This window comes from Dermacentor andersoni, chromosome 6, assembly GCF_023375885.2.
Source record: "Dermacentor andersoni chromosome 6, qqDerAnde1_hic_scaffold, whole genome shotgun sequence".
Lineage (NCBI taxonomy): Eukaryota > Metazoa > Arthropoda > Arachnida > Ixodida > Ixodidae > Dermacentor > Dermacentor andersoni.
The window spans coordinates 80,298,333-80,324,615 of record NC_092819.1 but is presented as its reverse complement, the minus strand read 5'-3'; the positions used below and the strand labels follow the sequence as shown (position 1 = coordinate 80,324,615).

The following is a 26,283-nucleotide window of genomic DNA, read 5'->3' as shown; positions in this document are numbered from 1 at the left end:
GTGATTGAAGCATCAACACGGTTTTGCCATAGGGAGGGGCAGAAAGCAAAATCAGTAATCCCATATCAAAAAGTGCTGTAGACCAAGGCATGCGCAATAGTTTTTTTTTACATGAAGCGGAACGATAGGTTTAATGTGAAAGAATAACCACGCAGCGCTCCTAAGCTTATCGCAAATATGCGATAGTTGACTATGCCACGACATATCGCTCTCGAAGAATACTCCCAGGTATTTTACCGAGATGACAGTTCCGACGGTGCAGGAAAATCGGTGCATCGATTACGGTTAGCTTTAAAGGGGATCAGAAGCAAACGAGTTAGGTTTTTAAGGCGTTAACCTTTAGACAGTTATCAGCGAACCAAGCCATTGTCTTGTCCACGTTATTCTGAAGATTCGAGATAGCCATTTGTACGAAAAATGTTTTGAGAGCAATACAGTGTCGTCAGCGTATTGAAATATCGAACATTTTGAAACTACCCGAGATAAATCATTAATGAATATATTGAAAAGTAGAGGTGATAGAATGGAACCTTGAGGAACTCCGGCCTTCAGTGGAAGCTCACCACTTGCATTTATCTTTTTATCCAAGACAATAACTTGTGACTGTTCTGGGAGATAGCTTTTGAGGACATCGTAAAATTGACCCCTAAAACCACTGAAATATAATTTTTGTAGTAGAATCCCGTGAAGAACTGTATCGAAAACTTTAGGTATGTCCAAAAATAAAGCAACGCTAAACATATTTTGATAAAAAGCTGAAAACAGTTCATCCGAGAACTCTTTCAGAAGGGCTACGGTGCCACGACCGGTAACAACACCAAACTGACGAGTCGACAAAATTGAAAATTTTCAACAAAAGATGTCATAGATGGATTTTAAGAGAAATTTTTCAACAATGTGAGAAAGTATCGGTAGTATATAAATAGGTTGATAGTTTTTCATGTCATCCCTTTTCCCTCCTTTAAAAAGTTGTTTAACAATTGCGGTCTTAAGCTCTTTTGGGATAAGTGCGGTATCGAGAAAATTGTTCAACATGAAGAGTAGTATATCGGATAAGGCTGCAAAGTTCTTTGTAGCAGGTTCGCTGATAAACCGTCGATTCCAGGAGGCTTACTGCCCTTAAAGCTGAACATTATTTCACGGAGTTCACTTTCTGAAATTCTAGGTAGAAGTGCGGACGCTGAAAGGGATTCTTTAAGCGTATATTGGGCGGTCTGACATGAACATGTGTTCTCGAATCCAGTGCGAACAAATGATTGAATTTATTTGCGACCTCAACTGATTTGCCTGGAAAAAAAGGAATTGGGCACATGTTTGAGGCATTTTTGCCATAAAGATAATTTATCAGTGACCATGTTTTCGCCGCATTCCTCGATGACTGCTGAAAATTTTCAAAAAAGTAGTGGCGTTTTGTGTATCTTATCAAAGCAACCAGCCTATTTCTTGCGGCGTTGTACTCGAGACGTAGGTTCTTATATTTTGAGGTATGTTTACGCCGTTTCCAGAGCATGTCTCTAAGAAATGGTACGCATTATATCCGCGGTCAACCAATTATAATCCTTTCTACGTTTCTGTATTACAACGCCTTTAGATATGTTTTGAAACTCTTTTATGTGGTCGCAAAAGATACTATACACCTTCTGCGGTGAATTTGAATCAGTTATAGCAATGCAATTAAAACTGTTAATCCAAGACCCTCTGGTCGGTTATAGTGATGTAAATTGAGGTATTGCGTATGGTGGTTCGAATAACAGTTGGCATTGGAGAAGATGGAGACGAAGGACAAGCGACGATATAGTGATCCATGAAACGTTGCAAAATAACACAATAAGCAAAGGAGTAGTTAGGAGCGCTTGAAGCAATATGGTAAAAGCATGACATTGTTACGTGGTCATCAACTATTTCTTTTCTGGTGGAAACGGTTATAGTATTAGCAATACCGTACGAAGACAAGAGGGACAAGTAATCAGATACAGAGCCTACTGTGGAACATAGGGTACTTATATTTATGTCTCCCACTAAACATAATTCTTCCAATGAATTCCATGAGATCAACTTTCCTTCGAGTTCCAGAAGAAAACGGGTAACACTGTTGGAAGGTGGCCGGTACAGAGCTAGCAACCTTGAATATCGAGCACCGCAAGACACCGTCAGCCCTACGCAGTCCGTATGAACGAAGTTCACGTCAATGGATGCAACGTCAAACGTATCTCTAATAAAGATAGCGATTCCGCCCCCTCGTCGGTAAGGCCGCGTCACAAAACGCCATTGATAGGCTGGCACTGAAAACGCATTCATGCACGCATCTGAAACATTGATTTCTGTCAGGACAAATACGTCAACAAATCCTATTCCCGATGTGGCAACTAGCTTAATTTCTTCCTAGTATTTTCGAAGGCTTCTGATATTAGTGTTTACGACAGTCAATTCATTCTCTAAGCTGTTACCAAATGTGTCCTTAAAAGACTTAAAGTTTGGCATCTGGCTGCAGGTGTTGGCCATAGTAGTTACATAATTTGATCTAAGTCTGCCGGTCTGGTTATGCGAAGAAAGGTCGAGTTTCCGGTCTTTTTCACATAAATCTTGCCACGCCTAATCCAAGCAAACCTGTACTCATTCTGTTATGCCCTAGTTCTTGCACGCCAGAATAAGTCTCGATTGAATCTTCTCAAGTTGTCGTTGAAAAATATTGTTTGGCGCTTTCCGGGTTCGCAAAGATTTTAAAGCTTCCTGGGGGCTTCAAACAACATTTTTCTGGATGCAATAGAAGTGAAGCGCACAAGAATCCTAGGAATAGTGTCGCGTCGGCCCGGTAGGCGGTGGATTGTTTCAACTTCTGACAGGGAAAATCTTTTGACTTCTAGCTTTCCGGCGATATTACATAAGACTTCCTTGAGGTTTTCCTACGTTTCTTCCTTGAGACCATGGATTTCCATGTTCATGTGGTGGCTGCGTTGTTCACTGTCATTTAGTTCTGCTTGTATCCACTCTAGCTGTTCGGCTTGCGTCTGGACAGCTGCTCTAAGGGTGGGTGGATATTCCTGCATATCGAGAAGACGTTTGTTCCTTGGCTGCTTTTATTCTTCGAGAACAGAATCATAATGTTGTGACATATAATTCACCGAGCTCTCCAATTCTTGGACTGTTATGGTTAATGAGGACACTTCTGTTCTCAAAAGGAGCAACGAATCAACCTTGGTATAAAGCTCCGGTAAGCATTGTAGATTTGTTTTGATATCTTGTAGTTCCGAAAGCAATGCCGATTCCATACCCGTACTTTCATCGGCCCCGGAAGCATCAGACTGAAAGCTGGAACCGTCTGTGCGTTTTTTTTCCAGTTCTGCATGTCTTGCATACCCACATGCCTCGCTTTGCTATATCCACTGTGTTAAAGGTGTTCGACGCAATTCCAGAACAGTTCTGACCCAAACGATAAGAAAATTTACAACTCGCGCAGGTTATGAATCTGCCATCATCGGGCGGCAACTTGTCCCTCCGTCATTGTCATGCAGGAAAGGCGTACAAGGCATACAAGGTAAGGCGTACACAGTGGGCAGTCAGCGGCAGATTCAAAGTCGAGAGATATCAGCCAAATGACACGCTACCTGTTAGAATACAACGTGTTAGCTCGGGCAACGCACTCGCCGCTGACTGCAAAGAATCCCCGCTGTCCGCTCACTTACGTAGCCTGCCGGCGAATCCTGGTTTTCAGACGAGTTGGCCCCTTGTCGCCTAAGTCAGCAGAATGGTCGGCACTGATGAAGGGGACAGCAGCGTCCATGTTATCACAAGGGCTGCTTCAAGGTCACTGCCTGTTGGAATACAACGTGTTAGCTTGGTCAACGCACTCGCCACTGACTGAATAATAATAATAATAATAATAATAATAATAATAATAATAATAATAATAATAATAATAATAATAATAATAATAATAATAATCAGTGCTACAACAGGATCATGCTTGAGCTGTTTGAAACAAATTTTAAACCGGTATAGGGAAAACAATAGCATATTTAGTATAAGAAGCCTTTGTTAGACATAAATGAAAGCTTCTATATTAATTTGGACGGATTAACGGATAGCTTAAAGTTATAGAAACAGCCCGATCATAATAATAAACTTGGGATGTTGGAAAATTTCCCTCTTTCGTTGTGTAGTCTCAAGGCAGGTATCCAGGTTAAGTAATTTATTGAGCGATGACGTGCCGTAAATTTGATAGTTAGCAAAATTAAGAAATATTTTTCCCAATCAGTTTTGTCATCTGCCACATCGTCGCAATTTTCTCGCGGGTAGGTGTTTTTCAGACTGAACTGCAGTCAGAGCGCTTGAGTAAAGACTACTAGAGCCAAAAAATCAATACGACGCGAAGACAGTTAAGCCGCAATCATAATGTGTAATAGATGTAACTATGCGATTCCTTGGCACAAACATTTAGGCACCGCTTCCGAGACCGGACAAAGCATTGGTGGCGGGTTTCGGTATTGACTCATATGTCGATAGCTGCAGCTGGACTGGCTGATACGTTTTATGCAAATGGCAGCAGACGTCGCGCGAGTCTGCAAAAACGAGGGAACGGAAGCTTCTGCGGACGCACTTGAATCATTTCTTCCTGGCTGCAGCCCGAACAGCACGACGGGGGCAAAATGCGTGGCACGCAAGCGCCTGCCCTGTTCCTGCTTCTGGTGACCTTCGCGTGGGACTCGCTGCGAGCATCGAACATAACTGCGCTGCCGAAGCTCTGCGGTGACGTATTTACATAATACTTTGGGAAGTTTGAAAACGTTGCCTACTGTGCAATGGACCTTTTGGGCATATATGGCGTAGCCATACGAATTACTTTAGAAGCCAAGGGCTGGAGTTCAGGAAAAGGTTTCCGGAGTGGAATCTACCGCTGATCCTAGAAGTACTACCACCAATCACTATGAGCCGTATTCTGCTTCGGGGGCACGTTCTGACATAAAATGCCGACATTGCAGCAGGAGTGGAAGTACAAGTCAGGGAACGAAAATATCTTGATATACAGGTAAATGTTTTGTAAGAGCCTTGAGACCTTTGAGTTTTTCTTTAAGCTGGCAAACATTGATAATTAATGTGATCAAAAATAACCTGACGAGGTCATTTGAGATGTTTTTTAGAGTATTTTACACATTATGTAAAAAAAAACATTTGCGAAAGAGATGAGCACTTTCTTTCGTTGTATAACTCGATGTCCTTGTAAAATTAATAGTTATATTAGAGAATAGACGAGACAAGTATCACGCTGGAAACTTGGAACTATGTGCCACGTAGTTGCATTTGTTTTTGGTTTTCATACTATGGATCTAGATTAGTTACATACGTCCGTTTGCATGAACTTCGGCAAGACTTGTATTGTGGGAGGGAGTTCTTCGCGTAAATTAAAAATGTGTTGCATCGTCAGCCTTCTGGATTGACGAATGACAGCTTATCAGTATCCAAGTAAAGACAACTTGCAACCGATAGTTTCACCACATGCTGGCCTATGACGCTAGAGTTTGAAAAATTACGTAGAAACTCGAGGAGCTAAGGATCACGCAATAAGCAATGAACATAAAATGATAGACGTAACATAAACAGACAGGGCAGTGTGAGTTAGCCAGGAAACATGGGTAGTTGGTATTGTATTTGATGTTAATCCTCACTGGGAAGCTGGGCAGGTCATGCAATGCGTACGGCTGATAACTTGTAGTCAATTTCAGCAACAGAATGGGTGACAAGAGAATAAAAAACGCAGTTGAGGGAGAGAGAGAATGTAGTGTTGAGATTAGGATATTTGCAGCCATAGGATATAAGAGTCCGCTGCTGCAATATAGGCTTAACTGCATTTCGCTGGGAGAGGCTTTAGCCTTGCTGATGATATTACCGGCTCAAGATTACGCTGACAATGATGATGATAAGTTTAAAAACTGACGCAGCATATTTTGTGTTTTTTTGCTATTTATTGCGTCTTAGCTGTTATTCTTTTCAGCCGTATAAGTTTCACGTCGGATCTGTTACGACAGCAGCCGTCTCGTGTGTGTGTGTTCAGAGAACTCAGCATGCTGCGCAACGATCATAGGAGAGCGACAGACACAGGTATTTCGGTGGCGCGCTGAGGCTTTGTACAGATATACGCGAGTGGAACAAAGGAAAGACCGTTTTCAGCAAGGAGCTAACGTGATTCCTGACTAGTGCAAAGAATAATAACCATTCAAATCAGGCAAATATATAAATAACAGTCATAATTCTTTAGCGAGCGACATCGTATAGCATACGAGTTTGCTCACAATTTGTGAACGATAACCTGGAGGAATCTGGGCAATGAGCAAAAAAATTGTATTTTGCGAACAACCTGGACATGGGTTCATTGTTGGCGAGGTTCTGACTGGTGTTTCAGAAGTCAGTAAAACTTCATTTGGGCCTAGTTGGTACAGAATTCTGAACTTAACGTTACAGCGCAAACACCTAAGACGAACCACAAGACGAAAGACAAGACACACACTGGCGCTGACTAACAACTTTTTTTCTTTCGTCGTCGATGCATATACAGTGAAACTTCATTTGAACGAACTTCAAGGGACGCCAGGGAAAAGTTTGTTAAAGTGAAAGCTCACTAAACTGAAATAAGCAAGCGTGCGACAGCTTGTTGCCGTTATGTAAAAACAAAATAACTGGTGGTCAAATTGTTTATCAACACATTTATTTGTCACTCTACCTAGGCCACACAACCGCGTATACCTAGGCCACACAACTGCGCAGGCGGAGAGAATACATTACTGACATCTGCCAACTTATCGCATACGCAAACGTATGAATTCAAATTCTGATGGGTGCAGGGACAAAGATGTATCACTGATGCAATTATTGCCTTGTATTTTAATGTGGTAGGCCCTAAGGCAAGCCGCGCATGCTCATTCTTGCTTTTGCCAAGAATTAACGTCCGATCAAGTCGCGCTTCACAATTGCTGCACCCATCAGAATTTGAATTCCTACGTTTGCGTATGCGATAAGTTGGCAGATGTCAGTAATGCATTCTCTGCGCCTGCGCGCTTGTGTGGCCTAGGTATATATATGCATCGACGACGAGGGAAAAAAAAGTTGTTAGTCAGCGCCAGTGTGTGTCGTGTCTTTCTTTTTGTGGTTCGTCTTAGGTGTTTGCGCTGTAACGTTAGGTTTCAGAAGTCGCGGCGTGGGGGGGGGGGGGGTGGCAGCGCTGAACTTAGCGTCACATGTTTGCGGCAGGGCGTGATTATACTCCTTAATCGCTTTTTTTACTAGTTGTAACAGCGTGCGCAGCGTGACCGTTGTATAGCATGCCATTATTTCACACTGGCGGATCCTCCGTAGCATCAAAGCCGCAATGGGGACAACGAAACTGGAACTACGGACTGGTCTGTGGGTTGGGGCTCGTCGAAGCTCGCACGTGCAAGAGGTCCAATATGTTCGGTCCTTTGCGATTGCGGGCTGCCAGTATTGTATGCGAACACCCCCTGGCACGCTCTGGCCTCGGTGGCGCCAATCATTGTACCACCCTGCTTCCAGTTCTGACCTCCCGCTGCCCTTAAAGGCCGGGGTATCCTGTGCCGTTTGCTTTATTATAATCTCAGATGCTCTCCTGAGGCCTCCGTTTGCCAGTTACATGCGCCGTGCTGGAGCAGTAGTTGTAAAAAACGCACTCTGTCGTAGTGACGAAAAGGGCACGCCGCAACGAAAGAGTGACCCGCGACTTATGCAACGCCACTCAGAACCTTGTTTCTGTGCAGTATTGGAGTCATTAAAGCCAGCGCTAAAAATGACTAAAACTCACAAAATTTCCAAGGAGACAGGCCCGTGTAATATAGATATGCGTGTGAAAAATTTTAATTATCGATGTACACAGAAAAATAAAGTTGCCCTGAAATTGCAGACCCTTACAGTGTGGGAGCAGAACGAGACGTTTACTGTTAGAAATAGAGCGGTGCGCAGCCCCACAAGTGACAGCGGAGCGTGCTGGTGCGATGTACGAGCAGCTCAAAACAAAAAGAAAAAGAAAAATTCACCGAAGATTTCGTTACTCCCTGATGCGAAATTTGAGCGCAGCTGCATTATTGTTTTCATTTCGCGATGGCGCGGACAATCTATCTCGTGCGGCACGTTGCAAGCAGAGCGAAATGCGGCGCGACTGCCACGCTAATTGAGAGATTGCGAGAGGCGGCGCGTGGGTGACGCATGGGCCCGATTCACAACAGCCGCAGCAAGCAGACCTACATTCATGCAACGCTTTGTAATTCCCACACAGAAGACGCGCGCTACTATGGCGCCATCTCGTAGCCATCATCGCCGCCAAGCCGCCTTGCGGGGCACTACGCTTTTCTTCTCACACTTTCGCCATAGCCTCCTTCTCCGCTTTCCTCCTCACGTTCTATTCGCTATCGCCGTCTTTTATCTTCTGTGGCGCTCCGCGTTCGCTTTCACCCTTCGCTGCGTCCGTTCGTTCGGCTACGAGGGACAAGGCCACCGCCGCCGCTGACGCTTGACGCTGGTACGGGCACCTAAAGAGCTGCGCTCTAAAAGAGAACGACTGTAAAGTGCACTTTGGCAGATAGTTGCAATGCGGGCCGGCTTACGCTGAATTGCGTAAGTTGGTCCTAGCAAGCTCATCTGAAGCTTGTCGTGCTGAGGACACTCTACTGAAGCGGGCAGCCAGGGTGGCTCAACGGCGAGGACATAAGAATAGCACAAGTGGTGCGACATATTTTTGACGATCCATTTAGTTTGCCATTGTACAGCTCTGATTATTTCTCGTAGTAAGCGGTAGATGACGGCGTTTGCGGTGGTGCGGGCATCTCAAAGTCGTATATGGCGAAGGGCTAAAATAAATAAAAATAACCTGAATCTTTCCCAGCGCGGTTTATTTTGCAGAGGCCTCGCAGCTGAAGGCGACGAAGGGACTACTTCGGTTTTTGAAAGAGACGGGCTTGGACAAGCGGCTGTGACAGTGATGTCACGTACCGCGCAAGAGTGACGGACTGTAACTGACGGTGTGTGTGCAGAGAGAGATCACATTGTTATGTGATGTCTCTCTCTCGCTCTACTCCCCATCTGTCATCGCCCCCATCCCGCTCCCATGTGTAAGGTAGCGATCCGGTTAAGCTAAACTGGTTAACCTCCCTGCCTTTCCTTCTCCACTTTTCCTTCCTTGCCCTTGATAGATACATATTGTAACGATGTTAATAAAACAACGATATTTATTAAGGGCGAACTTGTGCCCACAATAAAAGTCACTGCGGTCGTGAAGAAATCCCCGGCAGTCGCATTCTCAAAACTGGCCTCGAACCGTCTTCCTCTTTCTCCACGCGTGACACCTCGTGCGCGTGGCGCATGCGAGCCGGATCCAACTGGCTGCCCGTGCCACGGAGATCGCTGCCTGCTGTTGCTGAACAATACCACGGTACGGGGTGCACAGTGTCCAATACAAAGGGCGCGCAACTTGAATGTCACCAAGTTTGTCGCGGCAATATTATGCCCGACTTTTCAAGTACAATAAGAGATCGGTGCAGTGGGAATGTGTGAGGCGAACGCTGATTGCTCAATCAGTATTTGGTGTGCATTTCTGGAAAGCTCCCACGCAGCTGCCAATATTTTCTATAGTTAGTGTTAATGTCATATGTACTTAGGTTACTCAGAAATCTGTGCACGTCTTGCCAGGTTTCACTGTGTGATGTACGTTCTGGAATACTCCGTGCCTGACTTAATTCAGGTGAACAGCGCTTTGAAAGAGGCTTAATCATGGTATGATGAATAGGAAATGGTGATCATTACAAATGAAAGCTTAATAAATACTGGAAAATCGTGCGTCCTCACTATTGCCGATTATGCTTCTTCAGTCAAAACAGTTTGTGAATCTAAATACTAACGCGATGCGCTTAGCTTTAAGGTAAATACGACAACTACGAAACTATTTTTTTCTTCTTAGCTAAACGAAAAATTTGCCTCATCTGATAACTTTTTCAGGGCGAAGAAGAATCTAGTGTATGTATTGCATATTATTCAATGATTAGGCCTCACAATGAATACGCCAGCATTGTGATGTACTTTACCGAAGATATTCAACTTGAAAGTGGAGAGTATGGCTACTGGCGTTGTATACGTATATTGTCAAATCAGACCAAATCAAATCAATGTTTACTTTCCAGTAAAATAAACAGAAACTGGATGGTCATTTTGGGCTAAAAGCTGCGAGAGTAGCTTGACGGGGCCCAAAAGACCTTACATGGCAACATCACTATGGCACACGATCAAACAGTGTAGTAGACATACATATATGTGAGACAAGGAGCATAATAGTCATGACTGAATTATAAATAACTTTGTCATAGTACACCGCAGTAATGACAGCAAACTGCATATATGCAGGAGAAAAAAAGAAAAAAAAAAGACAAGGGAAACGGAATGTTATCACTGAAACAACATATCATAACTGAACAAAATATTGTCTGAGTTGCTTCCTATTGTAATCTGCAATATTTACATATTTGTTGAGAATAAACGGTAAGTTGCAGGCTAGCGATGGTTGTTTGTGGCAGTATGTACGGAAATGTGGACTAATCCATTTGTCAGATTTCCTTGTGTTTATCTTAGACTGACGGTGTTCTAAGCATGCTAGACGTTCAATGAAGATCTTTACTAATGTGTCAGAGAATTGCATCACATATAACAAATGGTATGTGTAAAGGTGATCTACTCTGACAATATTAAACAACTTATATGCATCTCTAGTCGTAGACAAAGGTTCCAGGTTTCCGATGTTACTAATGATTTTTCTCTGCAATATCAAAAGTCTGTTTATATAGGCTTTAGTTATTCTGCACCAGTCCAATGCACAGTAGTTTAGGAGTGAATTGAAAAGGGCGCAATATATATGTAGTTTGGCGGAGGCTGGCAGCATGCCGCGACAACGGCATAGTACTCCTGTCACAGAGGATAGTTTTTTACAATGGGGGATCACTAGTAGTGTAGCTTTGCTCTCTTCTAAACTAAACCTATTAAACTGACTGCAAAGAAATAGAGAGAAAACATATATTTGCCCAAATATTTTGGGAATACATTACTTCATGCTAAGTAGCAGTTTCAGATTCAATATGGATATATAAAATTGTCATGAACTAAAAAAAGAACATGCGTCAGCAAAGAACGTATTTGGCCATCCTGTGTCTGCAGAACACACTTATTATAAATTATTATTTCTTTATTGTGACAAACGTTGGGGGCAGCGTAGAACAAGGTACTATAAACAATCGTATTAGACAAGTAGTTTGGGGCATGCGCCCAGCATATAAATGAGACGAAGTTCTAAGCAGGTACATTTATATAAAATGTGACAGTTGGTACAGTGATACATCGAAAATTGTCAGATAGCAATGACCAATCAATCGTTCCATTTAGTTGTTTTTTTTTCTAGTGTAATCTGCAAAGACATTTACTGCTTTATTGCTCCATTGCGTTCATCGCAGCCCATTTTTTATTATTTAATAAATGAGGAATTTATACTTTGTGAAGAAGCCAACGAAATAGCTGCAAACATTTACAAACGCATAAAAAATAATCGTTTCAAAACAGCGCTGTTGCCGTAGTGGCTTGAATAGAACTTTACTGCAGATTGCTGTTAAGGAAAACTCGATTTTGCTGTTGGACGTTAAAGGTGTGTCCATAACTTGTATGATGTTGCTGTTTTATTTATTTCCTGAGAAGGCATTATAACTGTTTCTTGAAGTTATCAGTCCAGCTGGCAAGGCGAAGGCGCATTTTTGCTTTATTAGAAAAAAAAAGAAACATGCCCGGCAGCGGTTCTTCTATGTATTACAATTAAAGATGGAGAGACATAAAGAATAGTAAAGAAAAAAGTGGAAAGTGAATCAGGATGTCAGCGATACGTACAACGGGAGCATTTGCTCGGCTCTAATATCGTTCGATTTATGGCTTTCCAGATATGCGAAAGGACATGATGCGGCACTTCTTTACATGCGCGTACAAGATTCTTCAGAAGGATGTAAGTGGAATACTCGACAATCTTTTTCTGTTTTGATACAATGGGACCAACTGGCTCTCGTACCATGATTGTGCCAATTCCCATGCTGCACTCGATAGAAGCGCGCACGGCTGCACGCAAAAGAATGCCTTGCCTGGTCCTGGTACCTAATGTCCTGCATGCGCTCAAGCATAGTGCTTGATTTCAGACATTAGTCTGGAGTTTCCAGCGGGCAAAATTCCGCCAGAGTAAACAAATATGTCACACTGGTGATGCCAGGAGCGCCGACAATTCACTTTTGTTTAGTTTAGTGCGGAGGACTTGGGCACCAGCACCTCTGCGATCAACTGTTCGCACAGCGCATACGCACCAGTACGCGGCAAGTGAGGGCGCGTTCGCGTTTCGTTAGGCAATGGCGTAAACTCCGTGAACTATCTCAGTGCACCTGAACTGTTGGCCGGTATGCCGCCAGCCAGCCAAGCTAGCGGTTCCGGCGTAAGGCAGGGCATGTTAAGTTTTGTAGGCTTATCAACCAGTGTGGAGGCAAGGGTAACATTTGCCCCCCCCCTCTCCCTCCGAATGTAAAAACTGCGGGGGGGGGGGGTCAATGACATACTTTGCCCCCCACCCCTAGCTTTTCAAAGTGGGCACTATAGCCCGCATGCTGTCAAATAAAAAAAATATCAGCTGAGACTAGTAATGCTTTTCTTTAAGTATTCCTTGCTTATGCAGCGAGGATTATCCTTGATGCTTCGCACCGACACCACTTGCGTCTCATGCCAAACAGGTGGTGGTACTTTGATCTATTTTTCGAAATGGTGAGTTTCTGCAAGTTTGGCTATTATTTAGGACCTAGAGCCTCCTGAATGACTCAGGCAACTCGTAGGCTGTGTTAGCTTGTGCCACATCTTCACCAGATGTGCGCCTAGGTAGCCAGCCAGGTTTAAGATCTTCGGGCTCCTGTAATACCTTGACGATTTGTACATTGCCTTCTCCGATACTTTCATGTTCTGTGCACCAGTCCTCAAGGTTTGTCACGCCGGCAGGGCTGCTGTACCGTCGCTGCAAGCCACCGTGGGTCAGTACCATCACCTTCGCAGAAGAATGAGTAGTGTGGGAACTGCCACTGTGATCGGGGACATCGCAGCCAGTGCTAAAAGCAGATGAGGACGATGATCGCGTGTACTGTGGCGTGAGCCAGGGTTGGGTGCTGTTACCCAGGATGGAGACCTGCTGATTAGAACTGCGGGGCAACGCCGTCCCCCACGAAGGGTACCATTTACAGCGTAAGCTGTTATGGGCTCAATCCAATAGCCGTTTTGGTTGGCGATGTCCGCCGCCGCCGCCGCCGCTGCCGCCGCTGCCGTAGCCGCCGCAGCCGATGTCCGACGATGCAAACACCACGAATGAGAAAAGAGAAATACCCAGAAATACCCGCAGGGATTGAACCCGGGCCCTCATCATGGGTGTCAGCTACTTTTCCACTGTGCCTCGCCAACACTTGCTAGCTGCTGCGCAAGCATGTCCTATACAGGCGTTGCAGCACGCGAGGAGCCACGCGATGTGAGATGCCTGCCGCGTATCGTCTACACGTGCGCAATTTGCGTTGCAGTTGCATATTATTCCGCCAGGTGGCTTGCCACGTAGCAGTTGCATCCTATCGTGCCACTTGTCACGTGATGTGAGATGGGCGCCGCGTAATGTCGATACGTGCACTGCAGTTGCGGATGTCATGTCACGTAGCAGTTGCATCGTATCTTGACACGTGCCAAGGGATGTGACATGTGCCCCGCGTGGTCCCGATACTTGTGTTTACACTTTGGTAGAGGTTATGGTGCCTTCGCGCAAGATACAGACCACTGCTGAAGTAGAGAATCGTAGAGCTACGGGTACGGCTACAACCAGGCAACATTGGGCTTAGCAGACCGCTGTGCAGAGAGCAGGACAAGCGGCATCTCGCCGTCAACGCCTAAGGGACAGTTCAGTTCGTTCTTTTGAAAACGACGCAAATAGACTTCGTCACGAATATCCTCACGTGCGTGCTGCCCGAGATTCGGCCCGGCAGTTTCGCAGCCAAGACCCTCAAGTGCGTGCTGGCGAAAATCAGGCACGACAGCTTCGCCACGAAGAGCCTCATAGGCGTGGAGCAGAAAATGAGGCCCGGGAGCTTCACTACATCGGGAGCAGTTTAAGATGGTCTTCTATGGAGCCGCTTCTTCAGCTTACGCCGTGACTGTGCTGCGTGTGCCGCGCAGCCTGTGGCTTTCTGACAGCCTTGCCACTTCAAAGTGGCAAGGCTGTCATTTCGTGACTGCGTCGGTCCTACCCATCTGCCTCCTCTCCCTACCTCATTTATACCATTATACCTACCTCCCTCTGGACTATTGCACGGTAGTGCAAAGGTAAGGCCTGCAGGTACTGCAATGATTTTGCGGAGGTCACGGATAATTAGAGCCGTCGATACGGCATTGTTGCGACGCCCAGAGAGTTCCAGAGGGCATTGTGGTGACGTTATTGAAAGGCTCAAACGAGTTTCTCTCGTTACTTTTCCTCTCTGCCGCACTCCTGCCATGTACGACCTATGAAGCACCTCCCGATGCTGCATGTAAGACGACGGCGACGACGACAGGAGCAGGAGCAGCAGCGGCAGCGGTGTCAGCGGAAAAGTCGAAGGAAGAGGCAGAAAAAGCTTCGCTTCAAAACGACAGGACAAGCGCTACAAGATCAGGATGATGCTTGTCCGGTTTTCTTTTTGTCCTTGTGATCTTCGCGCGCTGGTAGGCCAATGATGTACTCGTGCAACTCGCCCACGTTTCGTTTCTTCAGAGATTTTCGGACAGCAGCATTGTTTTATTGTGCCAGTGTCACGCTAATTTGCCACCATAACTGATTCAGGCTGCATAATTGTGTTGCCAGCCGCGCCAGCGCTAACAACTTTTGAATTGTTGACTTCATTTAGAGGGTCATTCAAGCTCTAATGCATAGTCTAGAAAGCTCGAATATCAATATTCTATTGCAGGATTTACAGCGCCAAAATATTATTTTTGGCTAAATAATTTTACCATAACGTGTCATTTTTGTGAACATCGTGCGTTCGTGCGGTTCTCCCTTTTCATGCAGGTGGTTACCCTACTCAAATATAAGTACAAGCGTTTTTTCAAGGGGCGTGATGTGGTGGATAGCATTGCAGACATGTGCCCCGATGCTTGGCCCATGCTCAACAACAACGTGAGTACTCGACAGCAGTTACTTCAATCACGCGTTAACGTTCAACATTCAATAAAGAGGGCTAGTTGTCGCACGTTCATAGTTCTACTGGGCTGTGTTTTAGGCGGGAAAACGCAGTGAAACAGATAGTATAGTTAACACTTTTGTACTATCGTTCTTAAAAAAAATAAATGTATGTAAGGCGACGTTGACGCCGGTTACCCCCTCTGCTCCAAACACCCTGAGGAGAACTAACCCATAGTGATGCAAAAAGCGCACAAAAACAAGTTTCAGCAAGTATTTCAGAAATCGTGACACTAGCTACAAGTTTACAAGCTATTAAACAAGCCCAGTGCTGCCCGTGTGAAGAAAAAAATGAAATTCCCCCGCACTGCAGGAATCGACGTAAGCGTTTCTTTAGTGTTTGCGTTAGTTGGCGGTATTGGCGGGGATCTTGCTGGCGAATGTTTAACTTATTGAGCTCTTGATACAATATAAGAGTGGGGAGGTGACTCTCCCTTTGCGTGCACCACTTGTGTTTGTCCATGTAGTACAGAGAACACACCAGGAGACAGGTTTGCTTGAGGCGTTGTTGAGGGCCATTGTTCATAGCCTGCGAGAAGGTTAGCACTACCAGTGGCCCACACGGCGCATCACATGTCGCAGAAGTGTCAAGCTTTAAATAAATTAGGGTGATTTAGGTCCCAAAACCACAATCTAATTATCGGGCATGCCGTAGCGGGTGACTCCAAATTATTTAGGACCACCTGTGGTTCTGTAAAGTGCACCAACTAAATCTAAGTAGACGAGCGCTAGACGAGCGCGGTCGGGATCGTATTCACGACGTCGAGCAACGCCACAGCCGCTAAGACATCGCGTCGGGTACAACAGTGTTGATTTGGGGGGCAGCCGTTTGCGTATTGCCGTCTTGAAGCTGCGGTACTTGAGTGGTGGGCTATGCGCCTGCATGCCCTGCGTCATTTCTCCACAGTACAAATTTACACGACGCTTACTTTTCATAAATAGCGGCAACGTACCAGTCCGTACCTTGAATTATTGTTCATTCCCTTAATCCTCAACTGTAGCCGCGTTTGCTACATTAAAGACTCGAGACGACGCATGCCTTCCTGACGTCACATTGCCGCTGTCCCGCGCCATGTAGACGAGCTGCCACGAGCGAAGGGTGGTAAAGCTGTTGTTGATTGGTTTTGCGACTGCGTGGGTGAATGAATGGGTAGGGCGCACGGCTGTACCCACACACACTGCCTCTTCTGTCTACTCTCTCTCCGGGCTGTTACGCGTGAGCACAAAGGCAAGTGCTACAGCTTCCGCAATGATTTTGTGGGGACAGGGCATTGGCGACTCTCATGGAGTTCCAGGCGGCATTGTGACTATATACACTTCCCCGAAGCCAGGCATGCTTTTTGACATCGCCTGTATCTCTTCTCCCGCACTTCTACCATCCGCTCTAAACCACCTGCCGATGGGGCGCGTTCGAAGTTATTCACGTCTCCTTTTATACGCTGACGATAATAAACTTTACCGTGAAATAGAATCAGATCAGGATGAATTAATATAGAAAGATGCGAATTTCTTTGCGAAGTGGTGTGCTTCCAACTTTTTGCGTAATAATACAACTAACACACGTATTGTTTTCTTTGATCGCAAAATGCACATTATACTGTACGAATACTTACTTGACAATACTCCTTTGAAAAGAGCGAGTTGTACGCGCGAATTAGGAATATTGGCTGACTCCCGGCTAACTTTTGAAAAACATATTTTAAGCATCGTTAAGGCATTCCACAGAAACTTAGGCCTCATATCAAGAATAACTAAACAGTTTACGAAGGCAAACTGCGTTATTCTCTTGTATTCTTCTTTTGTCCGCGCGAAGTTAGAGTTTGCTTCTGCTGTATGGAACTGTATTAATTTGCCAATGTTCCGAAAATTGAATGTGTTCAGCGGCGTTTCATTAGTATCCTGTGCAATCGATTCAACATTCAACATTCAACATTCTGTAGTAGCGTGACCTTCAGTGACCGACTCTACTGTGTGTGATCAGTACTGTACCCTAACGCTTCTTCCTTCGAAGATGGGAGGTGGCGGGTTCAAACACCTTATAGTGTACATTGTGAACCGACTACCGGTGAAACGGTGATTACGTGCAGCTTTACTTGGCGCCTCATCGTGGAGAACACAATTAGCCGCATAGCGAACTAGCCATGGATGTGGTTGATAATTGTGGAGGCTGTTCGACGCGGCGTCACTTTAACTCCGGCTGCAGAGTTCTACTTTAGTCTTTAGATTTGACCTGTTGCAGTGTTCTACTTTGGTCTTTAGATTTGTCCTGTTGCTCTCCTTTCCTCTTTCCTTTTCCTCCCCTCCTTCCTATCTTCCATTTCTGTGTTGCTGTCACCTCCCTCCAGAGGAGTAGGCAGGCGTTGTGCCCCTTCCGGTGGCAGTTGCCAGCCTGCTCCTCCCTTTCCCTTTCCTGATACCTGTGTATATGTGTATATGTGTTCAAAACAAATAATAATAATAAATAATAATAATAATTGATTTCTAGGACGCCGCGTATTTTATGCCTATGAGCGTGTACTGCGCATGTTTAATATTAGACCCCTAGAAATAAGGCGGAAATACCGTGATTACTTATTCTTGTGTAAACTAATTCACAACCACTTCTCCTGTCCGGGGTTACTGTCAGGTGTAACGTTCTGTGTGCTTCGCCCTAACTTTCCTAATCCTAGCATTTTCTACGTGAATTCCTCTTGCACCTCTAACGCTATAAGACGTCTTGTAACAAAGAAAATACCTTGTGTCATAATCGTGATATATTCGGTTCTACTATCTGCTCATTATCTGACTTCGGTTCTTTGATGAATTAAATTTTTGTTGCTTTTTGTATCACCGTTGTTTGAGATAGCCTGTTTTGCTTTTCGGTTTAATGCTCTTTGTGTGACACAAGTGCACCAGTAATGAGACGTAAAGCTGTTTTTGGACATTTTCAGAAAAATAAATAAACGAAATGAAATCAGCAGCAGCAGCTGCAGTGCAATGCAGTGCGAGACTACCACAATATAGCATACACCTTAACATAAGGCCATACAATCGTCTGTGTTTTCCTTTCATGTCAATTTCGCGTTTAAAATACAGCGCGATAAAGCTATTCATCTATTAACTATTAACGGGTAAGTACCGAAGCATATGATCATGCTACTGTTACAGCTATCTAACAGCTACTGCCAAACAAGCTAAATGCAAAGCGCGTGGAAAATGTGTGTTAGCAGTCTGCTCTCGTTACGCACAGGAATAATTATAGTGTAGTAAAGATTAGTCACTTTTTCGTAAGGAAGTGCGTAAGAACGCGCACGCCACACACCGGTCAGTCTAAAACATTGAAACTTATTTATTCTGTGCCCTTTAGTAAATACCAGCGATATTAAAAAGTTTGTTGGTCCATGCGAGGGACCAGAATATACCTCTGAAAAAGCGTAATTTCATATAAATTTGATTTGAGTGCGTGCATCAAAGAAACAAAACAATGTAAAAGGAAAGCACAAAAATATGTCGGATGTGGCATTGCACACTATATGTATATTTATTTGTTTATATATTTATTTACTTATCTGATACTCCCCGCGGCTTTTAAGGGAAAAAAAACAGGAGTGGTTTACATGGAATGTTACAAAGATTACGAGAAAAAAGAAGCTATACAAAATTAGCAGTACAGGATCACATACACGAGCGCTATGAAGTGTACCTGGGTCGCTATAATATAAAGCTATTTCCATCTGTTTCTATTCTATTTCTGCCATGAACCCTCCATGATCAGTCAAAAATTTTCAGGCGACGCTCAGTTCATCTGTCTGTCACGCTACGTCATAAAAACTGAAAAAGAAAACTGTATTTGATATGACAGGTACAAACTGAAGATGCATGCTTAGGCTGAAAGAAAGATAAAAGAATATTGCCCTCTCTGCAACTTTTTCGCCATTAGCCTTCCGCTATTAGCCAAAATTCGTTCGGGTTTCACTGCTTCGCCTGTCTGTCACGCGACGTCACAGAATCGCGAAAACTCACCAAGTACTACAGATGTATTAATATGCCGAAGAAATCTGAATTTTTCTCTGAATATTCTGAGGGCTGCACCATTACAAAAGCAATACAACATGGTTGCCAGCCGTATCCTCTGGTGCTGGCAACTCAAAGCAGCCGGCTAGAATGAATTTCTTTCGGTATAATAAATAGCTTTGAGTGGCAGTATAACGTTGCCAAAGCCTTTTCGGTATGACTACGACATTGCTCTGCCGATGATTCTACGCTGATGAACCGCTATAGCGTCATTGTTAAGTCCTTTTGCACTCCGCCGTGATATTAGATCAGCCAACCGAAGTTAAGCATGGGAAGCGGACCAATTGTAGGCGCCGGCACCACTCTCCTGACCCGGTATTTACTTTCACCACGCTTGTGCTGTCCCATCGAAACTCCCTCCACTTCTACGGGCTCGTCGCCTCTTCTCAACCAATTAGATAGGAAATGTTTCCCCAAGGTAGGCAATGCTATTCGCTTTCAAAGGACACAAAAGTGACGTCCTATAAACGAAGAGAGCGTTGGATTGGGCTGTTCAAAGAACGTTGCGGTCACGGCCCGATGCTCGCATCGATGGATACTTAAGTTTGACGTCAGGAGATTGGAATGAAATCGGACGCCCTATAACATATATCTATTCCATTCTGACTTTATTCCGAACTCCTAATGTCAAATTTACATAACCACTGATAAAACAATCGGGCGGTGACACGAAGCATTGTTTTGAACAGCCCAATGAAACGCTCCCCTCTTTTTTCAGAGGCGACTTGTTCTTCGCTTTGAAAGCAAATAGCATAGTATACATTGAGCAGTTTTTTTTATCAAATCGGCTGACGAGAGATGAGGAGTGCGCAGAAGTGGAGATGGTTTCGGTGAGTTTGCGCTAGCTCAGAGTAAGTAGATAACCGGATGAAGAGAGCTGCGCCAGTGTCTGCTATTGGTCAGCTTCCAATTGTTTGGCTTGTGGCGACCAGTGACAAATCATAACGGCGTGCAAAGCAAGGTTAAAAATCCTACTAAATGAGATTCTCAGCAAAAAATTGGCAGAGCGAGGTCGTATGTTCCGAAAGGTTTGAAAACGTTATACTGCCAGGGGAAATTATTTATAATGCACATATAAATCCATGCTCCCCCGGCAGCCTCGAGTAGCCAGTGCGAAAATGATCGGCGTGCAGCGATCTTTTATTCCTTTAGGAACGGGGAAGCTTATTTGGCATTCAGTCCTTACTAAGAGGACAAAATGCCAGGACTGGAGCAAGAATCTGCTTTCCAGCAGCTTGACAAAGGCTCCGGCCCTGATTGTTTTCGGTATTGAAAACACATACGTGATACATATGAAACATATAGATTATATCTGACATTGTTCAGATATCATGTACTTCGAAAGTTCAGTTTTGTTCGGCATATTAATGTGCCTTTAGGAGTGCATGGGCCCTGTCGCGTAAAACTATTCCAATATGTTTTTATTCCAATCTCCTGTCGTCAAATTTGCGTAACCGCTGACGCAAGCATCGTGCCGTCGCCGGCAGTGTTGTCTAAAAAGACCTGTCAAATGCTCTCCTCCTTCATAGGAGGTCATTTTCGTTTGCTTGACAAGAGGCGAGGACGACACTCAAGTGGCGAGGAATTCAATGGGGCCGAGCCAGTGCACTGAAAATCGATAACCGCATGAAGAGGGTGGTGCCGGCGTCTGCGATTGGCCTGCTTTCCCTTACTTAGCTTGAAGTGGCTGGTCGAAAACCACGGCGGCATGCAACAGAAGCTTAAGAATGACGCTAAAACGGATCCTCAGCAAAGGAGAGTAGGCGGAATAAGGTCGTAAACGTGCCGAAAGTGCTCGAAAACGTATCACGAGCACGCAAAGTGCTTTATTATACGCAAATAAACCCATGCTCTCCGGCAGGTGCAAGTAGCCAGTGCCTGAGCGATCGGCGGCGGCCATTTTTTATTCCTTTCAGAACGGGGCAGCCTGTGGCTATTCAGAAGAAAATCGGTTTTGTTCGGCATATTAATGCATCTTTAACGCGCACAAGCCACTTTGACGCGGTGAGCGTTTGCGGTTTTCTGACATCGCGTGACAGGCAGGTGAAGTGAGTGCAGCCCGAAAACTTTTGACCAATAGCGGAAGGCTAACGGTGAAAAGACGTCGAATCGGACGGAAATAACAGTTTTTCTTTTGTTTGGTAAAATCATGCATATTCATATCATATCATATCATATCATATCATATCATATCATATCATATCATATCATATCATATAATATAATATCATATCATATCATATCATATCAAATCATATCATATCATATCAGTCATATCAGATGGGGAGCTATCGCAGTTTTCGTGACGTCGCGTGACAGACAGGTGAGGTGGGGGTGGTCCAATAAAGGTTTTCACCAATCGCGCAGGGTTGATCGCAGAATTGCAACAGAGAAGTTTGTGATAGTTTTACGTTATAGCGCCCCATGTCACATTGAGGGGATGAGCTTTCGTGGTTTTGTGACGTCGCGTAACAGACAGGCGAAGTGGGCGCGGCCCCAACGTGTTTGACCAATAGCGGAGGGCTAACGGCAAACAAGGTGTAGAACCGCAAATAATTATTTTTATTTTGATCGCCTTTACTATGCCCAATTAGTGTGCGCATATGATATAAGATGGTAGTTTTTGCCGTTTTCGTGACGTCGCATAAGAGACAGGTGAAATGGGGATAGCTTGAAACAGTTTTGGACAATCGTGGAGGGCTAGTGGCAGAAATGTAATATAAATAGTTTGGCATATGTTTACATAATAGCGGCCGAGAATATAATAATTTTACTTTATACGGCGCCAGAATATTTTCTCAGGAATACCGTAGAAAAAGAAAGGCTATTAGAGAAATGTGATGAGATACATGAGCAAGTAAAAGCGCACTCCAGGAAGTAATGTTGGCTAATTAGGCATCACGAAAAGAGGAATTACCAAATCAATGTTTGCGGGAAGATAGCTCCACTCCATAGTGACGTTCGAACAGGTTCTCACGCGTGCCTTCTTCGCTGCGCTGTTGTTGCATTAAGTGCAATAATTGTCAGCCTAGCCCGATCGGGAAGCATTGGAAGCGATAGCAAGGTTTATCGTTGCGCTGTAGGCGTCTTATAAAGCTAGTGTTGAGAAGCACGGCCAACGGCGTTTGAGGCGTCGCATCTCGACGCCGCACAATATGAGAGTGAAGGAAAGGCGTCGGCGTTCTTCAGCGCCGTATGAAAGGATTAGATAGCATTAATTTGACGTTTGCTACACGTTGCGTTGATGGCAGTGAACTCGTGCCACCATGTGGTTTCCCCAGAGCTCCTCAGCAGAAGCGCTGAAGTACACGCGCACAGCGCTCATGCTGGCAGCGGAATTCAGAACGCTGCCCTATAGCCCCGCCTGAGCCGACTGTGCGCAGCGTGAGAGCGCGTCCATTTGGTTTGGTTTGGAGATATTCTGACCCTCCACGCCCTGGCCACGCATGCGCGTCTGTACTGTGACTGCACGGCAGCGCCAACGACGACGGCGCAAACGCGCCTCGGGTGTCCGTATAATTGCTGTCGTAACAATAATGGCCGTGTGAGTTGTAAAAAATTGCTTCGTCAGGTTATCACTATCAGAGTCGGGTTGCGTTCACGCACGTCGTAATTCGGTGTGTGTGGCGCTCGTAAATCATGCCTCTAATAATGGTTGAGGGGTTGAGGAAAATAATCGTTGAGGCGTAACAACCGTTTTATTTTTCTATAGCAGTATCTGTTTCTTGCGCAGAAATCTTGAGCCGTACTAGCCTACTCTTTCCAGCCGCTTCAGTAACCCTTATGGGCGGTGCCGATGTCGTGCCCCATTTGGCCCGGAGGACAATCTTTACAGGTAAATCTTGGTTGTTCGCAGGTGCCCCTGACTGTGATGCAAGTGAAGGTGAGTAGCACCTCTAAAAGATTAGCCGCGCAACTGACACTCGCTAGGCAACCACAGAAGGTCCACGGCAGCGCGCTCCACCTTTGACTTCAACAGATGCAGTTTGTTGTGGTTGAGGGCTGTGCATGTGCGTTTACAAAAACAGTAATCGTGTCTCATGACTAGAACAGCTAGATCAGTATCAACTAGATGGATATACATTTTCTCGCTTTAGAAGGTACGAGCGTCTTCCTTCACTTTCGTTAATCTTCATAGCCATTAGTCTTGTAGGGAATTTTCTAGGGCTAGCATCGTTGAATAGTTACATGGCAGCTTTTAAAGAACCGTTTTAAAGATGGCAGGCTTGCCTCTTAGACTGTGACAGTAGCGTAACGTTTCCTTTTTGTGGCTTCTTCTGCGGGCTCCTGCCTTCTTTTCCTCCCACGTAAAATAGATAGCGAAGTTTGGGTAACCTCCCTACTGGTTCTGTAAATCTCCCGTCTCTCTAACTCTGGTTTCTGCAAACCTTGTGAAGCATTGTGAAATATGTGCGTCATATGCACCTGCTATAATGAACGTGAACAGACATACAAATCATGTAATAGATAACATGGTGGCGGCTGCAAAGCTCTAGGCTCTACAGATTTTTAACATGTCATGTGTGACCTATAGCTCTACTCTATCATTTAATTTAGCATGCCCAAAGGGTTGAGCATTTTCGTTACAAATGACAATGTTCAATTTTCTCATTCGCAAACCTCTGCTAATCAACTTTTCAATTGCCTACACCAGCGGCCATGTTTTTATTTTCGAACCGAGGCCTAGTAGAAAATTCTGGTTCTTGGCACATGTTATATGCATCGGCACTTTGACACCCGAAGCATGCCCGGAGCACCATTCGAGAACTGTAACGTCAAGTATGTTCAAAAGTGGATGGATAAAATTCGCGGTCAGCAGGTAGTGCTATTATGAAGTGATGGCTAGCTGCTACGTCCAGATGCACCACTTGTTTTCAGCAGGTTACCATCGTAAGCATCTAACTAACACAAGAAAGAACCTTTTAGCAGTGATAATCGCACGGAACGCATCCTGCATGTGAGAGAGGAAAAAAAAATGATTATAGGCTGTATAATTATGTGAAGGCGGATGACCAGCGAAGTTGTTTAGCGCACGGCACACAGGTTAACCAGAATGTTGAACAAAGGTACGAACATATTTACTGTCCTGGTCTGTGGTCATCGTGGTCATACTAGTTACGCACAAAGATTCGCGTATCACCTTTGTAATAGCGCGTTGGCGCGGTTGGCACCGATAATTTTTCAATAGTCCTTTTTGAAAAACTTGTACAAAACATTTTTTCAAGAACATCTGTTCTCACCCTTGTGCCTGGGACGCGCTCGACGTGGGTGAGGGGAAGACTTTCGGAGGCACTTTAGGCTCTCCAAAGACACAGGCTTTGCGAGGAGCTAGATGAATCTCTGGAACCACAAAAATTTGGTGGCGTTCACACTGTGATGAAAGTGCGGTGCCCGCTGCGTTCTTTTGCCACGGGACGTTTTCAGCAGTGTGTAGGGAATGAAGACGCGATTGGGTGGCGTAACCGGCAAATTCGTAACCGTCAGCCGGTGGTATCGTTACTGCCGTGGTAAGGCCATTACGGTTGCAGGTCAAGAAAAATGGTGCGTGAGATTCCTCTCCACGGCGCAAAAGAAAGCCGCAGTAAAGGAAGGCTTTTTTGACGAAGGCTTTTTTGACGAAGGCTTTCTCGACCCGTCAAGATTTCTGAAGTTGCACGATGTGTGAATGGAATGAACGTGAATTATAGCGATCGTCAGCTCTAAGAAGCTCAGGCCCGGCGAAACAGAATCCCATTTGAGCCACAAAGGGCATTACGCCTTCCGGCAGAACGCTGCTGGTTGATTAGTCTCGATCCCTCGCGCCGCCACGTTCCACTCTTTCTTCGAGTGCCGCAACAGTCAGAGGTAAGCGGTTATAAAGCGAGACGTTACATAATACGGCCCTTGCTTTGCGCTATTGCGCAGGATAGACACGCCGAATTTTTAGCAAACGCCACAATGAATCAAAGGTACTGCAGTCCTTAATGAAACTAACGTTGTCTTTCCAGGCACTCGAAATGAAGTGGCGTAATCCCACTGCTTCTTTATTTTTGTTTTGTATTTTTTTCGCCTCCAGTGTTATTTGCTATGTGATATGAGAAGTGCCGTCAATTGAAATTTATTTGCTAAGAAAAGTACACAAAATAATGTAATGAAAAAAAAAAACGAGGAAGAAGGGTACTTTCTTACAGATGTAACTTTTAGAAGAAAAAAACGCAGCCCTTTAAAACCTTAAATATAATAATTCACATGTTTGCCATTGTGACAGTGCTTCTAAAATCGACAGGACGAAGACAAGCCGTTCACCGAACATGCTCTCTGGATATGCATGAACGCTACTCGCTACATGATGGCGCACTGAAGTGCGCATGAAACTCAAGATACAACAGGAAACCAATAAAAAACATCGAAAATTTTTGCACCGACTTCGTCTCAAATGTTCAAAAGACACGGAGGAACTTTACGTTTGGCCCCCACCAGCTTGACTTACGGATGACTGTCAGGCTAATCAAACGATCGATGAGAACCTAAGTTTGGTATACGTGAAAAAAAAAAAAAGATAAAGAAACAAACCTAGGGCGTTATACAAAACATTTGCACTAAGAAATATGACTTACTAAACTTGAAAAATCTGTCAGGTACTACAAAGTGTGCTTGACGCATTTTCATCGCAAGAACACATATATGCACGATGTTCCACTCGGGAAGATTCTTAGTGAGAATGGCTGTCGGCAAGTGTTAGTAATCCCTTTTCTCACAAAATCCGTAGAAACTCTTCAACACTTATGATCCCTTTAGCACCAATAACTGTATGGATACGATTTTTCTTTGACCACAAAAGAGTCGAAGTTAGATTAACACCAACATATTTATATTCAGTATAATGCAAAATAGTGATGTTATTTATGTGATAAGAAAACGTATATTTAGTATGCTGGTGGCTAAAAGAGATA

At 44.6% G+C, this 26,283-nt stretch overlaps 1 protein-coding gene across 2 annotated transcripts; it reads left to right on the top strand.

Annotated features, from left to right (window-relative positions):
• The first annotated feature begins 4,564 nt into the window (after positions 1-4,564).
• Positions 4,565-25,747, top strand: LOC140218761 (uncharacterized). Of its 2 annotated transcripts, none has more exons than XM_072288526.1 (5): positions 4,565-4,746; positions 11,967-12,028; positions 15,128-15,235; positions 23,208-23,234; positions 25,599-25,747. In XM_072288526.1, the coding sequence occupies exons 1-5, from the start codon at positions 4,647-4,649 to the stop codon at positions 25,605-25,607; spliced, it is 306 nt and encodes a 101-aa protein (XP_072144627.1). In that variant the 5' UTR covers positions 4,565-4,646; the 3' UTR covers positions 25,608-25,747. The 2 variants fall into 2 exon arrangements, with proteins under 2 accessions (XP_072144627.1, XP_072144626.1); XM_072288525.1 differs by having other exon boundaries at positions 4,569-4,746; positions 25,617-25,747.
• The last annotated feature ends 536 nt before the right edge of the window (positions 25,748-26,283 follow it).